General features: G+C 31.0%; 3 protein-coding genes and 1 long non-coding RNA gene across 7 annotated transcripts; 2 read left to right on the top strand and 2 right to left on the bottom strand.

Moving 5' to 3' along the window:
• Positions 1-4,453: 4,453 nt before the first annotated feature.
• Positions 4,454-5,507, bottom strand: LOC122516420. The gene is made up of 3 exons (XM_043634207.1): positions 5,006-5,507; positions 4,755-4,948; positions 4,454-4,678 (listed from the first exon to the last, which is right to left on the bottom strand). Exons 1-3 carry the CDS (start codon positions 5,109-5,111, stop codon positions 4,490-4,492), a joined length of 489 nt encoding a protein of 162 aa, XP_043490142.1. The 5' UTR covers positions 5,112-5,507; the 3' UTR covers positions 4,454-4,489.
• Positions 5,508-5,963: 456 nt separating this feature from the next.
• On the top strand, positions 5,964-13,331 carry LOC122516983 (serine/arginine-rich splicing factor 2). 4 transcript variants are annotated; one of them, XR_006303700.1, is made up of 7 exons: positions 5,964-6,307; positions 6,874-7,017; positions 7,092-7,294; positions 7,571-7,659; positions 9,985-10,545; positions 11,009-11,102; positions 12,802-13,331. XR_006303700.1 is itself a non-coding variant. In XM_043635241.1 (4 exons), the coding sequence occupies exons 1-3, from the start codon at positions 6,126-6,128 to the stop codon at positions 7,291-7,293; spliced, it is 528 nt and encodes a 175-aa protein (XP_043491176.1). In that variant the 5' UTR covers positions 5,964-6,125; the 3' UTR covers position 7,294; positions 7,571-8,062. The 4 variants fall into 4 exon arrangements, 1 of the variants encoding a protein (XP_043491176.1); XR_006303701.1 differs by lacking the exon at positions 11,009-11,102; XR_006303699.1 differs by having other exon boundaries at positions 9,985-11,102.
• On the bottom strand, positions 11,136-13,763 carry LOC122516982 (lysophospholipid acyltransferase 7). Its single transcript, XM_043635240.1, has 7 exons — positions 13,539-13,763; positions 12,616-12,890; positions 12,345-12,496; positions 12,049-12,257; positions 11,636-11,957; positions 11,346-11,558; positions 11,136-11,194 (listed from the first exon to the last, which is right to left on the bottom strand). The coding sequence occupies exons 1-6, from the start codon at positions 13,748-13,750 to the stop codon at positions 11,346-11,348; spliced, it is 1,383 nt and encodes a 460-aa protein (XP_043491175.1). The 5' UTR covers positions 13,751-13,763; the 3' UTR covers positions 11,136-11,194.
• Positions 13,678-14,251, top strand: LOC122516984. The gene is made up of 2 exons (XR_006303702.1): positions 13,678-13,804; positions 14,065-14,251. It is a non-coding gene; the product is annotated as an uncharacterized LOC122516984 (long non-coding RNA).
• The last annotated feature ends 4,934 nt before the right edge of the window (positions 14,252-19,185 follow it).

Raw genomic sequence — 19,185 nt, 5'->3', positions numbered from 1 at the left:
TTAATAGAGCATAATATTATGGCCAATGCATCTACTTATATATTGTTATACTTGACATCGTATACCTAAACAACTTTGCCAAAAATAGATTTAGTCCGTGTAACATAGAATATAGGTAAGAGAATATAACAAAAATTAACATGTTATTTCTCGTACTACATAAAGTCACACATATACACTTTTATATTTCTTTTTGCGAGCTTTTTTCAATCTGCAATAATTCTTAAACTTATGACGGAGCAAGAAATATAGCTGTAATAGTATGTGGAGCAATTAGGTTTAGTTATTATCAAAGGAGCCTTAAAAACGCGTAAGCGTATTACAAATATATTCTATATAACACATAGATACAAATATATAAGAGACCGATACAATAATAAACGACAGTACTGCATATAAATAAAGATTAAATACATACAAAAGATATATAAAACATGCCCTTAACAATATAAACAGGTACAAGAAATTTACATCTTAATATAATTTGTGTCAATTTTTAGAATAACTTTGAAAGAACATGTCAAAGAAAACAATTTATGTAGTACTGTTGCATAGTAAATAATAAAGCACAAATAGTGCTAGTATCGGAGAAATAGATACAAATACTAATAAGAATCTTTTCCAAGTGATCGGAATCTTTGATCACAGAATCTCTTTTTGAATGATATGTTTTCTTTTCTTCTTTTTTATCATATTTAATATGCTTTTCTTGAAAACTATTAAAGAAGTCACATATCTTTTAAATGGATCTTTTGTGTATATGTTACCATGAAAGACTGAAATTGTAGAATATCAAGGATTAATATGGTGGCTTGATATATGTCTAAAATATTTGCTAAATATCCTTATTTTTGATTTACATTAGCAAATGTCGACATTCATCATGCACTGTTAATAAGTATTGAATAAAAATATTTGTGTTACATTTTTGAATCATACTTTATTATTAAAAGAAAAGATTACTAATAATAAACATCAATAAACTCCATTAGATTGTACCAATTCTTGACGGCATATACTGATAATGGTCCGAATGTATAAGAATGTATCTAAATATTCAGTCTTTCATCGACGTATTTGGTATGTGTTGGTATTCACCATGTGAATCTTAATATTATCAAATTGTGGTCTTTCGCAGTAACATATATACACATTGTGAACAGACATCCTTACCTAATATATATCATATATTTATAAAAGGATTATTATGTCATTTTATAAGTAACAAAATAAGATGTAAATTGTCTGAAACATTTGCCTAACAAAAATTCAATAGAAAATTGAATTTTTAAAAATTGATTATACAATACCAATTCTAAACAAAAATATGATGAAAAAAATACTGATAACTTATAACATATATATATATATATATATATAAAGCAAATGTTTGAAAGATATGTGTCAACTTCTGGTTTTCATATTTATGTGAAAAGTATAGTTGATAAAGATCAGGAATTGGAATATATATTGGCTAAGATTCTAAGTAGCATTTTTCAAAATGTTACTAAGTAATAGGGTTGAATGGTGTACTATAACATTTTAATTGTATTATATTTTACAAGAAACAATTTATTTATGGATTATACGATAGAGTAACTCGAACAGGTAAACTGTTAAGCATTTTTCAGTTACGTTTGGCTCAAGTAACTCGTTCAAAAAGTAATAATCATATTTTTTGTACTATTATGACCGTGTAGGATAAAAATTAGAATTCTTCGGAGCTCTCTGTTAAACTCGAAATTAGAAAATATTTTTTATAATTAGCCTGAATGAAGAATGAAGTATTGCTATTATATAATCGATAAATTTATTAGATCTTATTAATAGTTGTCTTTTAATTAAGACTTAGTGGACCACCATAGATTCGAATGGTTGGTTTTAAAGATGATAATGCTGAGGCTTCACATAAATATTTTTATATATCAGTATTCCGCAAGTTTTGATTTTAGTTTTTAAGATTTTAATCAACATTACTTAAAATGACCTTCATGACAAGAATTGTCTTACTTAATTATTAGATTATTTAGTTAATCTCCTTTCCCCTTGTTTTTGTACACCTATTTTTATAAATTTCCTAAATATTATTTAAACTAATTTATTTCATTCATTGTGTTTTGCATCAATATTTGCATAAGATATTTGGCAATGATTTTCTTAATTTATTGTTTTGACATTGTACTTACATTTTATTAGATACAAGCTTCTTTTTTAACAGTTAATATGTACGATCAGGCACTGCGCAAATGATCATTCCCCCTTTTTTCTTTCTTTTTTTGCAAATCAAGTAATCTATTATGTACAGTTATGCAGATGGTCAATGCTTTAGGTGCCTTCTCACCTAGACCTTCTATATATATCCATTTATAGCGATGACATATTTACACGAATGATATATGTACATGCGTATTTTCTCCAAAAAATGTTACATTGTTGACTATTAATACTTGAAACAGTATGATCAGAGGAAAAATGTTTTTTAGAAACGTGTCAAGAGTATGAATGCACGTTTATTTTTAACTTTTAATTTGGTTTACATTGAGAAATATTGATATAATTAATTGCTAGAGTGCCTGAATGGTCTCGGTTAAGGGATATCTATAATGAAGATGTGTATACGAGAGCTTCTAAAAACAATTGTATACTTATTGAAGAGGGGTTTTCGCGTAACGATTAAAATATTAATACAAAAATATACTGTTTGCTAATCACATAGCACTGTTCCGTCCATCTGCATATTTTTGTTTTTTGTCTGCAGTAGAAATTTTAAGTCATGTCTACACACATGTTTAATTTAATTCATAAGTATAATTATTCTCATTAGAAACATTCGAAACGCTAAAACCCCTTTCCCATTGTACATGAGTATTAATTTGAACTAATCGACTGAGTATTATTTTTATATAGAACATAATATTATAATGAATAATAAGGCAAATTAAAAAATCATGAAAATTATGCGATGGGTATATAAATGCCAACAACAAAAAGAAAAAATAGTATGTATGAAAGTATAATAGAAAAGGAAAAGTGTAATACATTCAAGCAGCGTGTATTCACTTTATTCCAATTTTTTAGTGACTGATGACTATGAGTGCCCTGGCATATTTTATATACAAAACATTAAAAAATACCATAGCGTTATAAAGCTTTGATCAATAAAGTACTAACTTATTTCAACAAAGCACATGATGACATATCACTGTGCATGGCGATTTATGCAAAATAATAATAGCAAAAATTTAATTTTTTATCCACAATTTACGCGATAAGTTGATTCAGGCTTAGGCCAACAGCTGTTGAGATTATTCAAGGTTGTGTGTATTATTATAAGTATTTTGAATTGTTGAATAGTAATAATGTAAGCGACAGTTTGTATGGTACAATGCATCCTACTTAAACTGTGCCCTCTTGCAGCATAAGATGAAGCATCGACTGTACAATTGCCTGAGCTATACACTTCAAATCTTTTTATCAAATCTGCCCTTTTTATGATTGATAGCTCCATTTATTTCTTTTCCATTTCCTATTTGCTATTTCTTATTCGTTTTTTCTTTTCATTTGTTTTTACTCTCCTTTCTATTTTACTTTATTCTGATATACTTTTATTTTTTAAACTCTGTATAAAATTATTGTAAAAATGTCTCTGTTGAATTTTTTAAAGCTAATTATTGGGCTGCTGTAGTGTAATTTGTTATACATTATTTTTTAAGGATCTTTTTAATCGAAATATAAAAATTTGATCATGAATCATTATTATACATATTACAAGTTAATATCATTATCACATAATGATTTAAGAAAGAAAAAAAAGAAAAAAAATAATCATAACTATTATTTCCAGTCGAAATAGAAATCGCCTAATTACTATAATTTACATTAACGTAAAGCAAAGCTACCTATTACATTGTCATTCGATCGATTTTTGTATGAATGTATAAAAGCAGTCCATAAGAAAACGCATGTAGAAATGTGTAATGAAACAATGGAAATGAATATTTAAATATACATTTGCTACCCTTTCTATGATCGGTACGATCCACAAAAATGATATACGACGATGATTATATAATATATAGAAAATTGAAAAGATTTTTACATTATCGAGGGGGTATCTTGTACAAGGGCATTGTTGTGATACCATAAGTACAGCTTCATTGAAACTTAAATAAAAAAGAAAAAAAACAAAAAGAAAAAACAATAATGCGTTGACAGTGTCTCTCTTTGTAAAACTTTATACATACATATATATATACAAATATATATGTATATATTTATAATATATACATCACATATATATATATATATATATCTAATAAAATATATATATATATATATATATATATATCTCCAAATCTTAAAACATAGAAAGGCAGGAATTTTTTAAAGATCTATTTTACTTATATAATCTTGATAGTTGTGTTTCTCAAATTGAAATTCAAAAAGAAATATATCATTGTCAATTATTGCGTACATTTATTAATGTTATTTATAAATCCCAATTTTCTAATCCTGGTTTTTTAGATACAGCCATGTATATTAATGCCCCTCTTCCGGGTAAAGGTTTAACAGCAACATATGTACGATGATTTTGTGACCATCTCGAATGATATTTAATATTTGACGATTGTGTACCATTTTGTGATAATCCATTCATAGATATTTTAGAATTTTGATTCTACAATTAAATGTATTTGATAGATTATTTGATTACTTTCTTATTAATGTATAACACATTGTATTGTAGAGCATACAGAATGAAATAATCCTAATGTATTTTCCGAATTGAACATTCTGGTGGATTCGCATTCCCTATGATTTTTTAAAATTGCTTCTCTCAAAATTTTCAGAAAATAACATAAGAAAGCATTACGATCTCTTTTTACTTCCAAGGATGATGACTTGATATCGTTAATACGAACAAGCCATTTCGTAGCTAATTGAATTTCTAAAATAGAATAACTTTTTAATGAATAAATAAACAATCTATATTACAAATATTAACCTTGCTTGTCACGTAATTGCTTTAAAAAATACTTTGCTAGTTTCATATTTTCATTAAATTGTTTATCGTACATAATTGAAGCATCTTTTAACGACTTATCCTCCATTGTTACAATTTAATAATTTTTATTAAATTTATATACTCAATCTTTTTAATTACATATATCATCAAATTTGACAGATATGAAATTTTTAATTGTATCTGTTGATTCGCAATTCTTTTTTTTTTATCGATAAGAATTGTAAATTTTTCGAGTGTGTTAATAGGATAAGATATATATCAGTAAAATTTCACATCCTGTTAAATAATTTACCGGTGTCGCACACCATGATTCTGTATATTCATATTATTCTACATATGTATATACGTGTATGTGAACAAGTAAAACGTGCTTTAAAGCAATTCTACGTAAGTTGTATGAATATATATGTGAGCGTGGATGAGCACGTGTAGCTAATTTATTGGACAGTGTGTATATTTAAATGTCTTTTTTATCATGGACGGTTGACTATGAATATAAGTGTATCCATCGTAAATTTGAATCATATGATTGTCTTACAAAGATCCTAATCTGTGGATTTCGAAAACGTTAAAAGTGGGGGAAAAGGAAACTACCGTTTCTTTTCCTTTAAGACTTCCTCCCACTTCTCACAAATCTTTTCTTTATCTATATAAATACGTATTAGTGAGTCACATAAGTTTCGTACCTCATCATTTCTATATACATTTACATATATATATATACACATATCAAAATTATTTATGTATAGATGGATATGTATATAATCTATATAAATATATTTTTAAGAATAATTATATATTTTAAAGAATATTTTAAATATTTATTAATAAAAATTTATTTAGTATAAATAGATTGAATAATGGTTTTAAAATGTTCATCTGAATAACGTAGTATCGTCCATATTCCCCTCCACATTCCCATGATGCTTCGCGCCGAATCACTTTTATACTCTTCCGCCGTCGTTGCTTCCTCACGCCATTTTCTATTAGAGTGTATAGTTCGCTCGTGAGTTATACCACGTTAACGTTAATATTTCTAAATATAATACAACTGGTTGGTTGAAATAGTGACAAATTAGAAAAAATAATTATAGCGAATATGAGTTACGGTAGGCCACCGCCGCGTATCGACGGCATGGTGTCCTTAAAAGTAGACAATCTTACTTATAGAACGACGCCAGAAGATCTCAGGCGTGTGTTTGAAAGATGCGGGGAGGTTGGTGATATCTACATACCACGAGATCGTTTTACTCGTGAAAGTCGTGGTTTTGCCTTTGTGAGGTACGTATTTATTTATTCTCTCATTTAAGAACAAAATAACATAAATTTGTAATATTATCCTATATGCTATAACAGTACCTGTGTAGGTATGTGTTACATCTTACCAACAGGCTTCTGTTCAATGGCATTTTTGTGACGTCATCTTAAAAAGTCGTAACTCATAAATTATAATTCATTATAATAATAAATAGAATTATTTTTTTCTTCATTTCTATCCGTTATCTATAAGATATTTTTTTTCGGGTTGCAACTGTAGTACCAGTTTCCGCTTTGGTAAGTGATGTTTCAAATATGGGGAGAAAAAGCGGACGTATATTCTTGTTCATTTGAACCAAAAATATGTTTGCATGATAGACATTAATATATATTTTTTTAGTTACAATTTTTGTTACTAAATTTATAAAAATTAGTTTAGATTATTATTAATTTAGTATGATGATAAAGATATTTCTGTTAATAATATATTTTGTACTATGAAAGATTAAAACAGGTGACCAAAAAATATCATGCTTTTTATATTATACACAAGCATCAAAGGAATTAATTTGATTTATAACTTTTTACAGATTCTATGACAAACGTGACGCAGAAGATGCATTAGATGCTATGGATGGAAGGTTGTTAGACGGTAGGGAACTTAGAGTTCAAATGGCACGTTATGGTCGACCAACCTCACCTCATCGAAGTCGTGGAAGTCGCAGACGTGGAAGGTAATGTTATCTTTTTTAAGTTAAATGTTAAGTCATGTAAGAATTTTTTAATCAATTTGATGTTTTATATTCAGGTCACGCAGCCGTAGCAGAGATCGCAGACGATCTCGTACACGATCACGTAGTAGGTCTCGCAGTCGTGATAGAGATCGTAGACGTTCCTACAGCCGTAGCCGCAGTCGTTCTCGCTCTGATAGTAAAAGTTCTCGTGGGAAATCTCGTTCTCGCAGCAAGTCTCAAGAGCGACAAAAAGACAGTCGTTCAAAATCAAGATAAGGTAAGCTCTATTGATATAATCAACATTTTTATATTGTTCGTTATATAGATAATGAATATATTAATATCAATTATGTATGCATGTTTTGATGCAACGAATAACACAAGTCTATATTTGTGGATAATTGTAGTATTCTGTGTTCGCTTTAGATGGGTATAGAATTAACTAAATTGTTCACACACTTTACTGTTTGATGTTAAGTGGATAGAAATGTAGGCCGGAGCAAATTTAATATGTTCTAACATTTTGTGTTAATAATATTATGGAATTTTGTAGATACTGGAATAAAAGGATACGAGTACAAGGAAAATGATTTACATCCTTCGACCCACCATATTATCTGTCTTGAGAAGAGATTTGAAAAGGTATTCTATTACTCTATACCTACAGCACTTCTGTAACATACTTTCATTCAGAGTGTCATTTATATTTATATATTAATTCTGAATACGTATTGTTCTATGGTTTTTTTTTTTTTTTAAAAAGAAACCAAAACGTAAATTCAAGTTTATTGTATTACTTTTTACATTATTAGTCTATAAATTTACCAAATTCTTGATTAAATATTTCATTTGATTTTTCTTACATTAAGCATTATTGTTTAATGTAATACTTTTGTATGTTTGAAAGGAAAGAAAACTTGTAATTTTCTATTGTATACAGACTAATTAATTGCAATTTACTGTATATCATAATTATCAAAATTATATTGTATTTGATGGCACTTGTACTACATTCTATAGGAAATATCACCCATCACTAAACGTCTATGAATAGTAATCTGTGTTTATTAATGATAGTAGAGTCACACTAATAATAGTTTACATTTGTATTTCACGTAATCAGGTTTGATAGGAGAACATTGAAAAATTAGTAATTTCGTATAGTATTTCTTTTAAATTGCAAAAAAGTAATCTCTCGGTCGTTCGTAGTCGTCATGCGTTCGTGTACGCGTACGTTTATTATTGATATATAAATGCATAAAAAAAAAGAATAGGGGAAAGGAATACATATTATTACCGACAGAATAGTCAATATTAATATATTGTACAGGTCTTTTGAAAATAATTCTAACGATTATTAAATACACTGAACGACAATAAATCTGTGCTTCCTCGATGTACGAGCAGAACGAACGATATCTTACCTTAGTTGATTCATTCGATTTAGTTTGTACATAATGGATAGACAGGTTCATTGTCAACTAGTGTATTTACATATAATGTTTTAACAATGTTAGTTATTTGACTACATATTGACGACATATTGATATTTTAAAAACTTGAAGAAAAGATTACATTTAATGCAAAATTTATCCATTTTTGAAACAGAGTATTAATGTTTGTTACATTGATTAATTAATACGAAAGATGATATATCAACTATTAAAATATTTTTTATTCTATTTTTTTTTCTCAATAACTCTATTGGCATAATTATTATATGTCCTTTATTTTTTTAATTATTATTTTCAATCAAATGCAATTAATAGTTACAATAAAACGAAAAAAATACTTCTAAGTTACATTGGGATATTATTTTTTATTATAATTATGAGATTGCCCACAGTGGGCAAAAAGGACAAAAATAATATTCCTGGAAATAGTGTAATGGTGTTAATGTATAATGGTAATTAGCAGGTAATGTAAGATACACACAGTTGACTAAATTTTATACGTAATTAATATTACATCGCAAAACGTCTTTTTGATTTTTTAACTTTCAAAATATTCTCAAACAATGAAAAATCTCATATTGAATGAAAAATTTTTTTTTACAATATATTATTTTAGAAGTAAGATATGCGTTTCTGTAATAATATAGGTTTACTAATGTAAAGTTTTGCCAGATAAAAATAAAGCATAAAAAGACATAGACGATAACACTTTTCAGACAAATTTAAATGTTAATAACTTTATAGTAACTTCTAGTGTGTGTTATACAAATTTTGAAGTTTGCAGTTTAACTTAACTGATTATAATAGTTAAATGAGCTTTTTTCTTAACAAAAATTAATGACATTTGCTGTATATTTAAAGGATTATTACAAAATTATTACGTACGTGTATTTTATGATTTAATATAATTGTTGAAATTTTTTACATTCTGTATATAAATGTTCTATCTGTGAAAAATAATTGTGTAAACAAAATGAAAGTACTATTGTAGGAGTTAACAGTTTATAAATATTGTAATTATTATAAAGATACAATAGTGTATTGAAAATTTATATTGTAATCAGAACACGATTAGTTCGGAAAATGTTCAATACGTCTTATCGAACGTGATTTTAGTAATATCCTGTAATATTGTGTTACTACTTAACTCTTTGTGGATGCGATAAATAATATTTTAATGTATGGCACAACACAATAATACATTAATTTCATGTTCCCATAGAAATAAAGCTTCATTGTTGAAAAGTGTTATTTTTATAATAAACTTTGTTCAATTAAGTATTGCTTTAAGGATTAGGAAAAATGTAGCTCTATAACAGTACCGTCCACAAAGCGGTTATTTAAAAACAAATAAAAAACAAAGAATTACTTTTATATCAAGTTTTTAATATTAAGTTAAAAATAATATGTTTATTAACTGTTCAACAGTTATTCTTAATGAAACGTTAAAATCCTGTCATGGATATATCATATTATCTCGGTATAACTAAGTTATAATTTTATGGTGCCACAGGCGGTGGAAAGGAGTGGCATGGCGAGTGTAGCCGATGATGGGGTAGCTGAGAGTAAGCTGTAAGCCGAGTAAGCAGGGCTGTAAGCAGTTTGCAGTAGCGAGCGGTTGGTGGTCTGGTGAAAGCAGGTTCGCGAGAGATCGATGCGAGAGAGTGTGCGAGCGAGCAGTCTCTTTGGGGGGTCGCACTGCAGAATTTGCGGATGGTACGGTCAAACGCAGAGAATAAAAAGCAGAACGCAATCAGAGCAGCAGCACGCGGTTGCTGGTCGCAGAGGCATCGATCCGGGTAGCAGGTAGCACGTGAGCATATCACCAGACACCTCGCGAACGAGATTACGCGTCAGCTGATAAGTTACCACATCTATCTTAGTTGTCAATAATTATTTGACCAATTATTGGCTATCGTTTTCGACACTTGCCGCCACATAGTAAAATTAAACTAGGTGGAATTGTGCTCGAAGAATATCACATTTTTTCTCCGCTCTTTCTTTTTTGTGTTTTTCTTCTAGGTTCTTCGATATATATATCTCAACAGGATTTTGGTTTTAACATATTATAGAGGTAAGCCATGAAAATTATTTACTATATGTATATATGTGTGTGTATGTGTGTGGTGTGCATATATATATATACAGCATATATAATATTTGCTCTTACCCATCGTTACGTTTAACTAATCATTCAAGTTATATATTTATCGATGTAAGGGCTATTAATAAAATTTTCTTTCACTTATTATATGTGTATATTTTGTTTTTTTCTTTGCTCTTATTCTCCATTTTTATCCTTGAACTTATTCTAGTATTATGTATTTACACTACTATAATATTATTAATATTATTATATATTATTATTATTATTATTATTATTATTATTATTATTATGAATTATTACGAATTATTACGAATTTACAATTAATCCCTTAATTATCAATCGCAAATCATTAAAGTCTACGGAAAAGGCAATTATTTTGTAATACATACTTACGTATGTATATAATGTCATGTTCCTTCTTGCTGTGCAGGAAGACAGTGTTAGTTCGGCCATACTGGACCAGAAATTTTCGTGATATTCCTTAGGCGAATTTCAACCTATTGTAGCAGACATCTATCACAGAAGTTCGTATGTTCTTTTCTCTTTTTTTTTTTTAATTTTTATAAATCCGTTTTCCTTTAATAAGAGTGCAGTGTATTCTTTTATAGCTGATAACCTGATGATATTTTTACATGTGTTTAATATCGTATTGTGAGTGTTTTTAATCTTTTATTTATGGTAGTTAATTATTAGTTGATAGAAAAATATATATATATATATATATATATATATATATATACGTATATGTATTCTTGTTTTTCTTCTACCTATTTGTTCTTTTCTGCGTTCTTCTTTATAATATAGGGTTTCAATAATCTGGCTACTATATATAGTATAAGAGAGCTAATATGACCAAGATAGTATAGATTTGCATAAAATTGTAATATTTGTCGGAAGTCGAGTAACAAAAATGGTACACCCAAATAAGCCATACAGGAAACTCTCATAGCCCATAGAGTAAATGTCCAGATTTTCCAGCCCTATAAAAAATGAAAGAGCGTTTATAAAAATATATTTATGTATATTAATTATAATTTTGATAAATGTTCACACTAACAATGCTATCCTTCTCATGTTGATTGTGGAACTTTATTAACAGATCTTCTAATTGTAAATAAAACGGAACTGAACATATGCAAACATAGTAACCAACAGCATATCCATGCCACAATGCAGACAGAGTTAATGTCATCATAATTCTTAACGGTTTAAATGGAAATCTTTTGTATATGTAAACTCCCATCCAATATTGTATGCAAGAATTCCAATATTTCATACAAGACCTCACTAAATGACAAGTCTCTACTTGCCATATGTTCATATTATGTATGGTTTCAAAATCAAATGGTTCTTGTGTTATTTTTTCCTTATTTGTACATCTATGTAAAATGGAATGATGTATATAGTTTGAAGTTTATGTAAAATAATATTAAAAAACTCCATGCTTCCCAAGTAGAAAAATGTCCTTACATTTCTTCAAATTCTTGGTAATTACGTGGGCCCAATCCAGGTGCAGTTTCACATCTAGTGGGATAACCACCTACTCCAGCCATTTGACATGCACATTCAGACAAAATTATTCCAGAAAATAATCTTAGTCGAAATGTTGCAAAAACTGGGTATGTGTAGAGCCATCTGTATAATAATGATCGATTTGCATATTCTTCTGATACGGTATACTAAAATAGAAACAAAATTCATTGTATTTATTCTTGTTATTCCTTATCTATATTGTTTTGTATGCTTAAAACCAAAGCTCTTTCTACCTCTGTAGGAAATGTATAATTCATGATGAGAAAAAGTATAGACAATGCTGCAGCTTGTTTTAATTTATATAATGTTAGAGGCCATGGATCGATGTAATTGGAGAAAGGTCTATGTAACGAATCCCAATATGTCCTATACCGATAGTAAGGACCTGTGAAACACAATAATATAAATGCATGTTAACGTTCATTCCTTGTCAATATTGTTCTTGTTATTATTGTTACATGTATATTTCTCAACTTTTTAATCAAATATATTGTATTAAATTACCAGTCAAAACTCCCATGTAACTTAGACCATAATGGAAAACATCCATAAAACTAATTTTTTTTAAAGCCATAGAATTAACTCCTTGAGGATCATCTGGTAGCTTCATAGCAGCAGCAGAGTTTATTTCAAATGCCAATCCAGACAACTTCAATGTAAGAATCATTTGAACTAAATTTGTATGTGCAGGTGGTACCGGCATACCAACCAGGTGTCCCAATCGGAAGATAATAAGTAAATAAAAAAATGAAAAGAATAAACTTGCTAAATGGCATATTCTGTAAATAAAAGACAAAAATGTAGTAAGATATTATGGGATAAACTCTGAAGAAGAATACACCTATGAATTTAATATTATATGCACTTACATATCGCAGCATGTAGATGTACTATAGAATATAATTTTTTTTTTATGTATGTAGTAGGAACCAAATTACAATATTATGCTATTTAAATAAATACTAGATATTTGTTCACATATTATTAAGTTTTAGTTGAGAACATTTATCATAACAGAGCATAATTATTCCAATTAATTTTCTGCAAAAAAAAGAAAAAAAAGAAAAAAAAATAATTTGGAATTTCGAACTTGGGAATTATATTATTTATAAAAAAAAAAAAAAAAAGTAGGTGCAGTATGCACGATTACATTACATGAATTTACATTTGGAACTTTGGACTCTGTAATTGCATTACAAAATAAAAAAAAGAATACGAAATATGCATGATTTTATACTTAACTTGCTGAAATACTTTGTATTATATAAATTTTGGATTGAGAGAAGAAAAACCAGAATATTTCAACCTCGTATGTTAATACTAAAATTTCTTTTCTTTTTTTAATATGTATTTATTTAATATTTAATAGACGAAAATGTCTTATATTGCTATTCTTATGACTACGAAATAGATCGATTGTGTCGTACTTCCAAGAAAGCCTGGTCACGATGACCGCATTAATTAACAGGCAGATGAGGGGGTGCATCACATGAGTTCCAGAAACAAGTATAATTAAAATCAAGCCAAAACTTGTACTGATCCATTGTCTCTCGTGAGGATTTTTAAACTTTCGATAGACAACTCCGAAAGCTACACAGGAGAGTAACAAAGATACGTAAATGACGTCATCGCGAAACATGATTCTTGTACGTGCTCACAAAGAGGACTGAAGGGAACTCCAAGCGGTTCAAAGGTATTTGTATATGCATTGCGGTAGAATAGTTAATGCCATCTAGCGGAAAAATGATACTTAAAAATACGGGACGCAGATAACAACACACACAAGCGACTTTTATCACACGTGGATGTGTTGAAATTTGTATTCTCTTATATTACTCAAGTATCTCTCATGTGTATGTGTGTGTGTGTGTTATGCAGTGTACTATTCTAGTCTTACAGCAAAGAATACAGAAGTACATAGAAGCTCAAAAGTCCCCTTTTTTATCTAACCAGATTCATCTTAGTTACTACCGAGACCAGCAGTGGGCGATAGTAGGTATTTAATGAGATGACGGTACAATACTATCAAAGAATACAGTATTCTTTAATAGCATATATCGATATATCGAGGGACTTCTATCGAGGGTCGAAGGACTTCTTTTAAACAAAAATTTTACGAAGTCATCAATGCGCAGGAACGTTGAAACATTTATTTCTTTTGAAACAATTATATAAAAATGATAAAAATAAAAAAATCAGAACGTTATAATCTTTAATTCTATTTATTAGGTTTATTATTACCTATTTTTATCTTATTATTTATTATTACCTATGTATATTATACAACAATATACATTTCCTTCGATTAATTAGTTATTATTTTAATACTTTAATAAACTCTACATATATTTAGGATTGCGCGAACACATATACATTTGTATCAACATGACATACCTATTAACGTATATTTTGAATATTAAATAATTTTTATTTTAATCACTGCGCAGGAGCGTTAAAACAATCTTAAATAGAAGTAGATTGCATTAGAGTATTAAAATAATTATTAATTAATCGAAGAAAATGTATATGTATACTACCGTAACTCCTTCCTCTTCGAAATCCGCCGTTAGACTGACACGTTGTCTACTGTGAAAGTACTTTTATTCAATATTGTTTATATGACTTTCCGAAGGCTACAAACGCTAAACAGAAATAATATTCGTTGTAGATAGAATTTCCTTATAAGGAAGGTCATGTAAACAACATTTAACAAAAGAAACTTTACAGAGGACAATGACTCAGTCCAACGGTGGATTTCGAAGAGGACGGTACACAGGACATATACTCCGAGCTTATAGACAACAATAGACACTTGTATCGATTAATTAACAATTATTTTAATGCACTAACGCACTTTTCTTATATTACAGCACAATTTTAACTTCGAAGTCGTCACTGCGCAGAAGCATTAAAATAATTACACAAAAATGATAAAAATACTAAAATCATAACGTTTCAATCTTAAATTTTATTAAATAAATGGATTATTTCTTTTATACACATGCGCAACGTTCGGAAGGTCTTATAAACAACATTTAATAAAAGTGTTTTCACAGAGGACAATGGCTCAGATCAACGGTGGATTTCGAGGAGGAGGGATCACAGAACATATACTCCGATCTTTTAAACAACAATAGACACTTGCATCGATTAATTAACAATTATTATAATGCACTAATGCACTCTCTTTATGTTACAGCAGAATTTTACCCTCGAAGTCATCACTGCGCAGGAGCGTTGCAATAATTACATAAAAATGAAGATATTCGTCGTACAGACAAACGAAACAAATTTTTTCGAAAAAACTGTATTTTATGAATGCAGGCTTCTCACACATACACTGGTATTTTAAATCTTTTGATTTAATAACAAACCTTTGCGATTTTCTTTTATTTGAACGCTTTAAATAATTACATTTTAAAATATATGTTCAAATGCATTTTTGAAGGCACATACATGTGTTTATATATTACAAATTTAATATAATTATTAAAAATTTTATTACAATTTATAGAACTATACTATATATGCTATTAAAGAATACTGTATTCTTTGATAGTATTGTACCGTCATCTCGTTATGTGGCCGTCACGCTAAAGCTTGGCGCCTCCGGCACTCTTACCGTCACGCCTCTAGTGACGAAACTAAAGAACTAAGAAAACACCACGTTGATGAACAACCGCTACTATTCGCGCTCTTTCGTTCCAACCACCGAGCTAGACACACGCGTACTCAGGAGCAGTAAACAAAGACGTGAAACTAGTCACTACTTCTTTTTTACTCTTTAAGATTTTTGTTAAGTTAATTATATATTTTGTACAGAACCTTTTTGATACGTTTTATAATAAAATATTCATATAATATTTTTCCCTAGTGGATTAGTTCTTTCCGAATATAATTGAACACGCTACAATTGGTGACCCCGACGTGATCAAAAAGGATTATTGAACCACGTGCTAACTTACGTGATCCAAAATCTTCAAGGCCGCGTGCAACCACGCGCATTTTTAGTATAAAAAGAGGACACTATCAAAAAAAAAAAAAAAAAACCTACAAAACCATGTCGTTCGACTTGACTCGCTCACCACCAGTTACAAGAGCAACAGGACGGAACGAAGACACGGCCACTATGGAAGAAAACACGAGACGAATGCCACAAGAGGCATCCACTTTCCATCAGGCGTCCATTGGATCGGAACCAGCCAGCCATCTCACAACCGCAACTGCTGATAATTTAGTAAACGAAGTCACAGTAAGATTACCAACATTCATGGGCAATATGCCGGACATTTGGTTTCAGCAAATTGAGTCTATTTTTAAGAACAGACGCATCACACTTCGGACGCCAGGAAGTTCGAACTTGTCTTCGAGGCATTGACTCCTGATATCATGGAGAAAATATCTGACTTTCTTCGAAGACCACCGGAAGTAGATAAGTACAGTGCTATAAAAAGATTTATATTACAAAGACTAACAGACTCAAAACAGAAACAAATTATAAGGTTTCTAAATGAACTACAATTGGGCGATAAACAACCATCACAATTCCTACGGGAGATGCGCAATCTGGTTGGTAACTTGGTCCACGAAGATTTTCCTCGAACCAGGTTTCTTCAGAACATGCCCATGAATATCCGCACTCATCTGGTCGGCTGCATTGAAACCACGTTGGATAAATTGGCCGAGATGGCGGACGCCATATTGGAAAGTTGTGGGGAAGCATATACAATGGCGGTTTCGCACCGGAACACTTCTTCAGAGGCACAAAGGCAACAGGTGACCGAACAACGGTTGGGCGTCCTTGATGAACAAGTTAAAGAGATACTGGTGAAACTTAATGCCTTGGGCGAGGACCGCAGACGCGGTCATACAGGTGATGTTTTCCACGGGGGATACGGTGGTGAAAGGCGCAGTCGCGACCGTACGGTGCGCCATGGACAACGTTCTCTCGGCCGAACACACTCTGGAGACAAAGGAATCTGCTATTATCATCGCAGGTTCGGCATAGATGCACACAACACTGTTTACTGCCATGTAGCTTCTCACAAATGAAAGACAAGCAGGGAAACTAGAAGTGCTGTCCGCGGCACAGGCGGACCAGGGCAGCACCATATCTCCACAAAAGACAGAAACCCGTCTCCACGTCTACGACAGACGCACCCACGTAAAATATCTGGTCGACACAGGTTCCATGGTCACCATTTTTCCTCGGAGGCTTTGCAAAGAAAAACTGACAGCACAACATCTAAGCTTATACGCTGCAAATGGATCGAATATTAAAACATATGGTACCAAATTTATTACTCTTGATCTACGTCTTAAACGTCCTTTCAACTGGACTTTCATCATCGCTGAGGTAACCACAGCCATACTTGGTGCGGACTTTTTAGCACATTATGGCCTATTAATAGATATGCGACACGGAAAGTTAATAGACAGAAACACCATGCTCTCAATCCCAGGCACAGCCACTGAGACGACAATACATAGCATATCAACTGTGAGCCACAACATGCCATTTGCAGGTTTGCTACTAGCAAAAATGGCAAGAAGTTCTCTGTCGTAAGTGCTGTATCTTTTTTCAGTATCTGTCAGTTTCCGTGAGAAAAAACTAATCAGTCTCCATTCGTTGTCATGTTCTAGCTGTTCAAGCATTGAGCCGATTGCTGTGGTTGAAGCGTCTGTCGTGAGTCGTAGTTTTGCGGTTGGAATTGGGTAATTGCTAAGAGCTACAGAGGAAAGTGTTTTTTTGCACTCATAGAAGGATTGTTTTGAGATTTCAGTCCAGGAGATAGATGTTTTGTCTTTTCTCTTGGAATTTTTAAGATAGGCTGTAAGAGGAAGTTGCAACTGTGCTGCGTTCTTAATGCAAGGACGATAGTAGTTAAATATGCCAATAAATTTCCGAAGTTCCAAGACTGTTGCAGGAAGTGGAAATTGATCAATGGCTTTGACTCTGTCTGGATTTGGATGATATCCTTCACCGCTGATGTGATAGCCAAGAAAAGGTACTTGTTCCTGTCCAAAAATGCATTTGTTGACGTTAATTGACAGTTTGTGATCAGATAGTTTCTGGAAGACTTGTTGTAAATGGTTAGTGTGTTGTTGATGGTTTTCAGACATGACCAGAATGTCATCAACATAAATGAATACAAAGTCCAATTCCCTGAATATGTAGTCAATGTATCTTTGAAAGGTTTGAGTAGCGTTTTTTAATCCAAATGGCATTCCAACGTACTCGTATAATCCCCAAGGTGTTGTAATGGTTGTTTTTTGTATGCTGTTCTCATTGACTGGTATCTGGTGGTAAGCTCTTGTTAAGTCGATGGTTGAAAAGACTTTTTTGCCGTGGATATTTAAGAATAGATTTTGAATTAGAGGTGGTGAGTATTTGTCTGGTACTGTAATATTGTTTAGTTTGCGATAATCACCACATAGTCTGTATGTATTGTCTTTCTTTTTAGTCAGATGTATTGGACTTGCCCATGGGCTGCTGGATGGCCGTATTACTCCGTTGTCCAGAAGTCGGCGTATCTCAGATCTAGCTGCAGTTGCTTTTTCCCCAAAGAGTTTACGTGGACGTTCAGTAACAGGTGGTCCTACAGTGACGGTGGTGTGACTGAACACACTCTTTGCGTCTGGCAAAAAGAAATTAGATTTTGTGATGTCTATGTACTGTGATAGCAAACCTGCAAATGGCATGTTGTGGCTCACAGTTGATATGCTATGTATTGTCGTCTCAGTGGCTGTGCCTGGGATTGAGAGCATGGTGTTTCTGTCTATTAACTTTCCGTGTCGCATATCTATTAATAGGCCATAATGTGCTAAAAAGTCCGCACCAAGTATGGCTGTGGTTACCTCAGCGATGATGAAAGTCCAGTTGAAAGGACGTTTAAGACGTAGATCAAGAGTAATAAATTTGGTACCATATGTTTTAATATTCGATCCATTTGCAGCGTATAAGCTTAGATGTTGTGCTGTCAGTTTTTCTTTGCAAAGCCTCCGAGGAAAAATGGTGACCATGGAACCTGTGTCGACCAGATATTTTACGTGGGTGCGTCTGTCGTAGACGTG

This window comes from Polistes fuscatus, unplaced genomic scaffold (genome assembly GCF_010416935.1).
Source record: "Polistes fuscatus isolate 324 unplaced genomic scaffold, CU_Pfus_HIC Scaffold2, whole genome shotgun sequence".
Classification (NCBI taxonomy): Eukaryota; Metazoa; Arthropoda; class Insecta; order Hymenoptera; family Vespidae; genus Polistes; species Polistes fuscatus.
Note: the sequence above shows the minus strand (reverse complement) of the source record. Positions and strands in the feature narration are given on the sequence as shown.

What these genes read in the sequence shown, in the direction of transcription:
- LOC122516420 (XM_043634207.1), bottom strand. Translation starts at nt 5,111, where the DNA reads ATGGAGGATAAGTCGTTAAAAGATGCTTCAATTATGTACGATAAACAA. An exon ending in GCAATTACGTGACAAGCAAG is followed by an intron (nt 4,949 to 5,005) that starts GTTAATATTTGT and finishes ATTCTATTTTAG; the next exon opens with AAATTCAATTAGCTACGAAA. An exon ending in CATTAGGATTATTTCATTCT is followed by an intron (nt 4,679 to 4,754) that starts GTATGCTCTACA and finishes ATTTAATTGTAG; the next exon opens with AATCAAAATTCTAAAATATC.
- LOC122516983 (XM_043635241.1), top strand. Translation starts at nt 6,126, where the DNA reads ATGAGTTACGGTAGGCCACCGCCGCGTATCGACGGCATGGTGTCCTTA. An exon ending in CGTGGTTTTGCCTTTGTGAG is followed by an intron (nt 6,308 to 6,873) that starts GTACGTATTTAT and finishes AACTTTTTACAG; the next exon opens with ATTCTATGACAAACGTGACG. An exon ending in GGAAGTCGCAGACGTGGAAG is followed by an intron (nt 7,018 to 7,091) that starts GTAATGTTATCT and finishes TTTTATATTCAG; the next exon opens with GTCACGCAGCCGTAGCAGAG.
- LOC122516982 (XM_043635240.1), bottom strand. Translation starts at nt 13,750, where the DNA reads ATGTTTCGCGATGACGTCATTTACGTATCTTTGTTACTCTCCTGTGTA. An exon ending in TACCAAGAATTTGAAGAAAT is followed by an intron (nt 11,958 to 12,048) that starts GTAAGGACATTT and finishes CATTTTACATAG; the next exon opens with ATGTACAAATAAGGAAAAAA. An exon ending in AACATGAGAAGGATAGCATT is followed by an intron (nt 11,559 to 11,635) that starts GTTAGTGTGAAC and finishes CATTTTTTATAG; the next exon opens with GGCTGGAAAATCTGGACATT.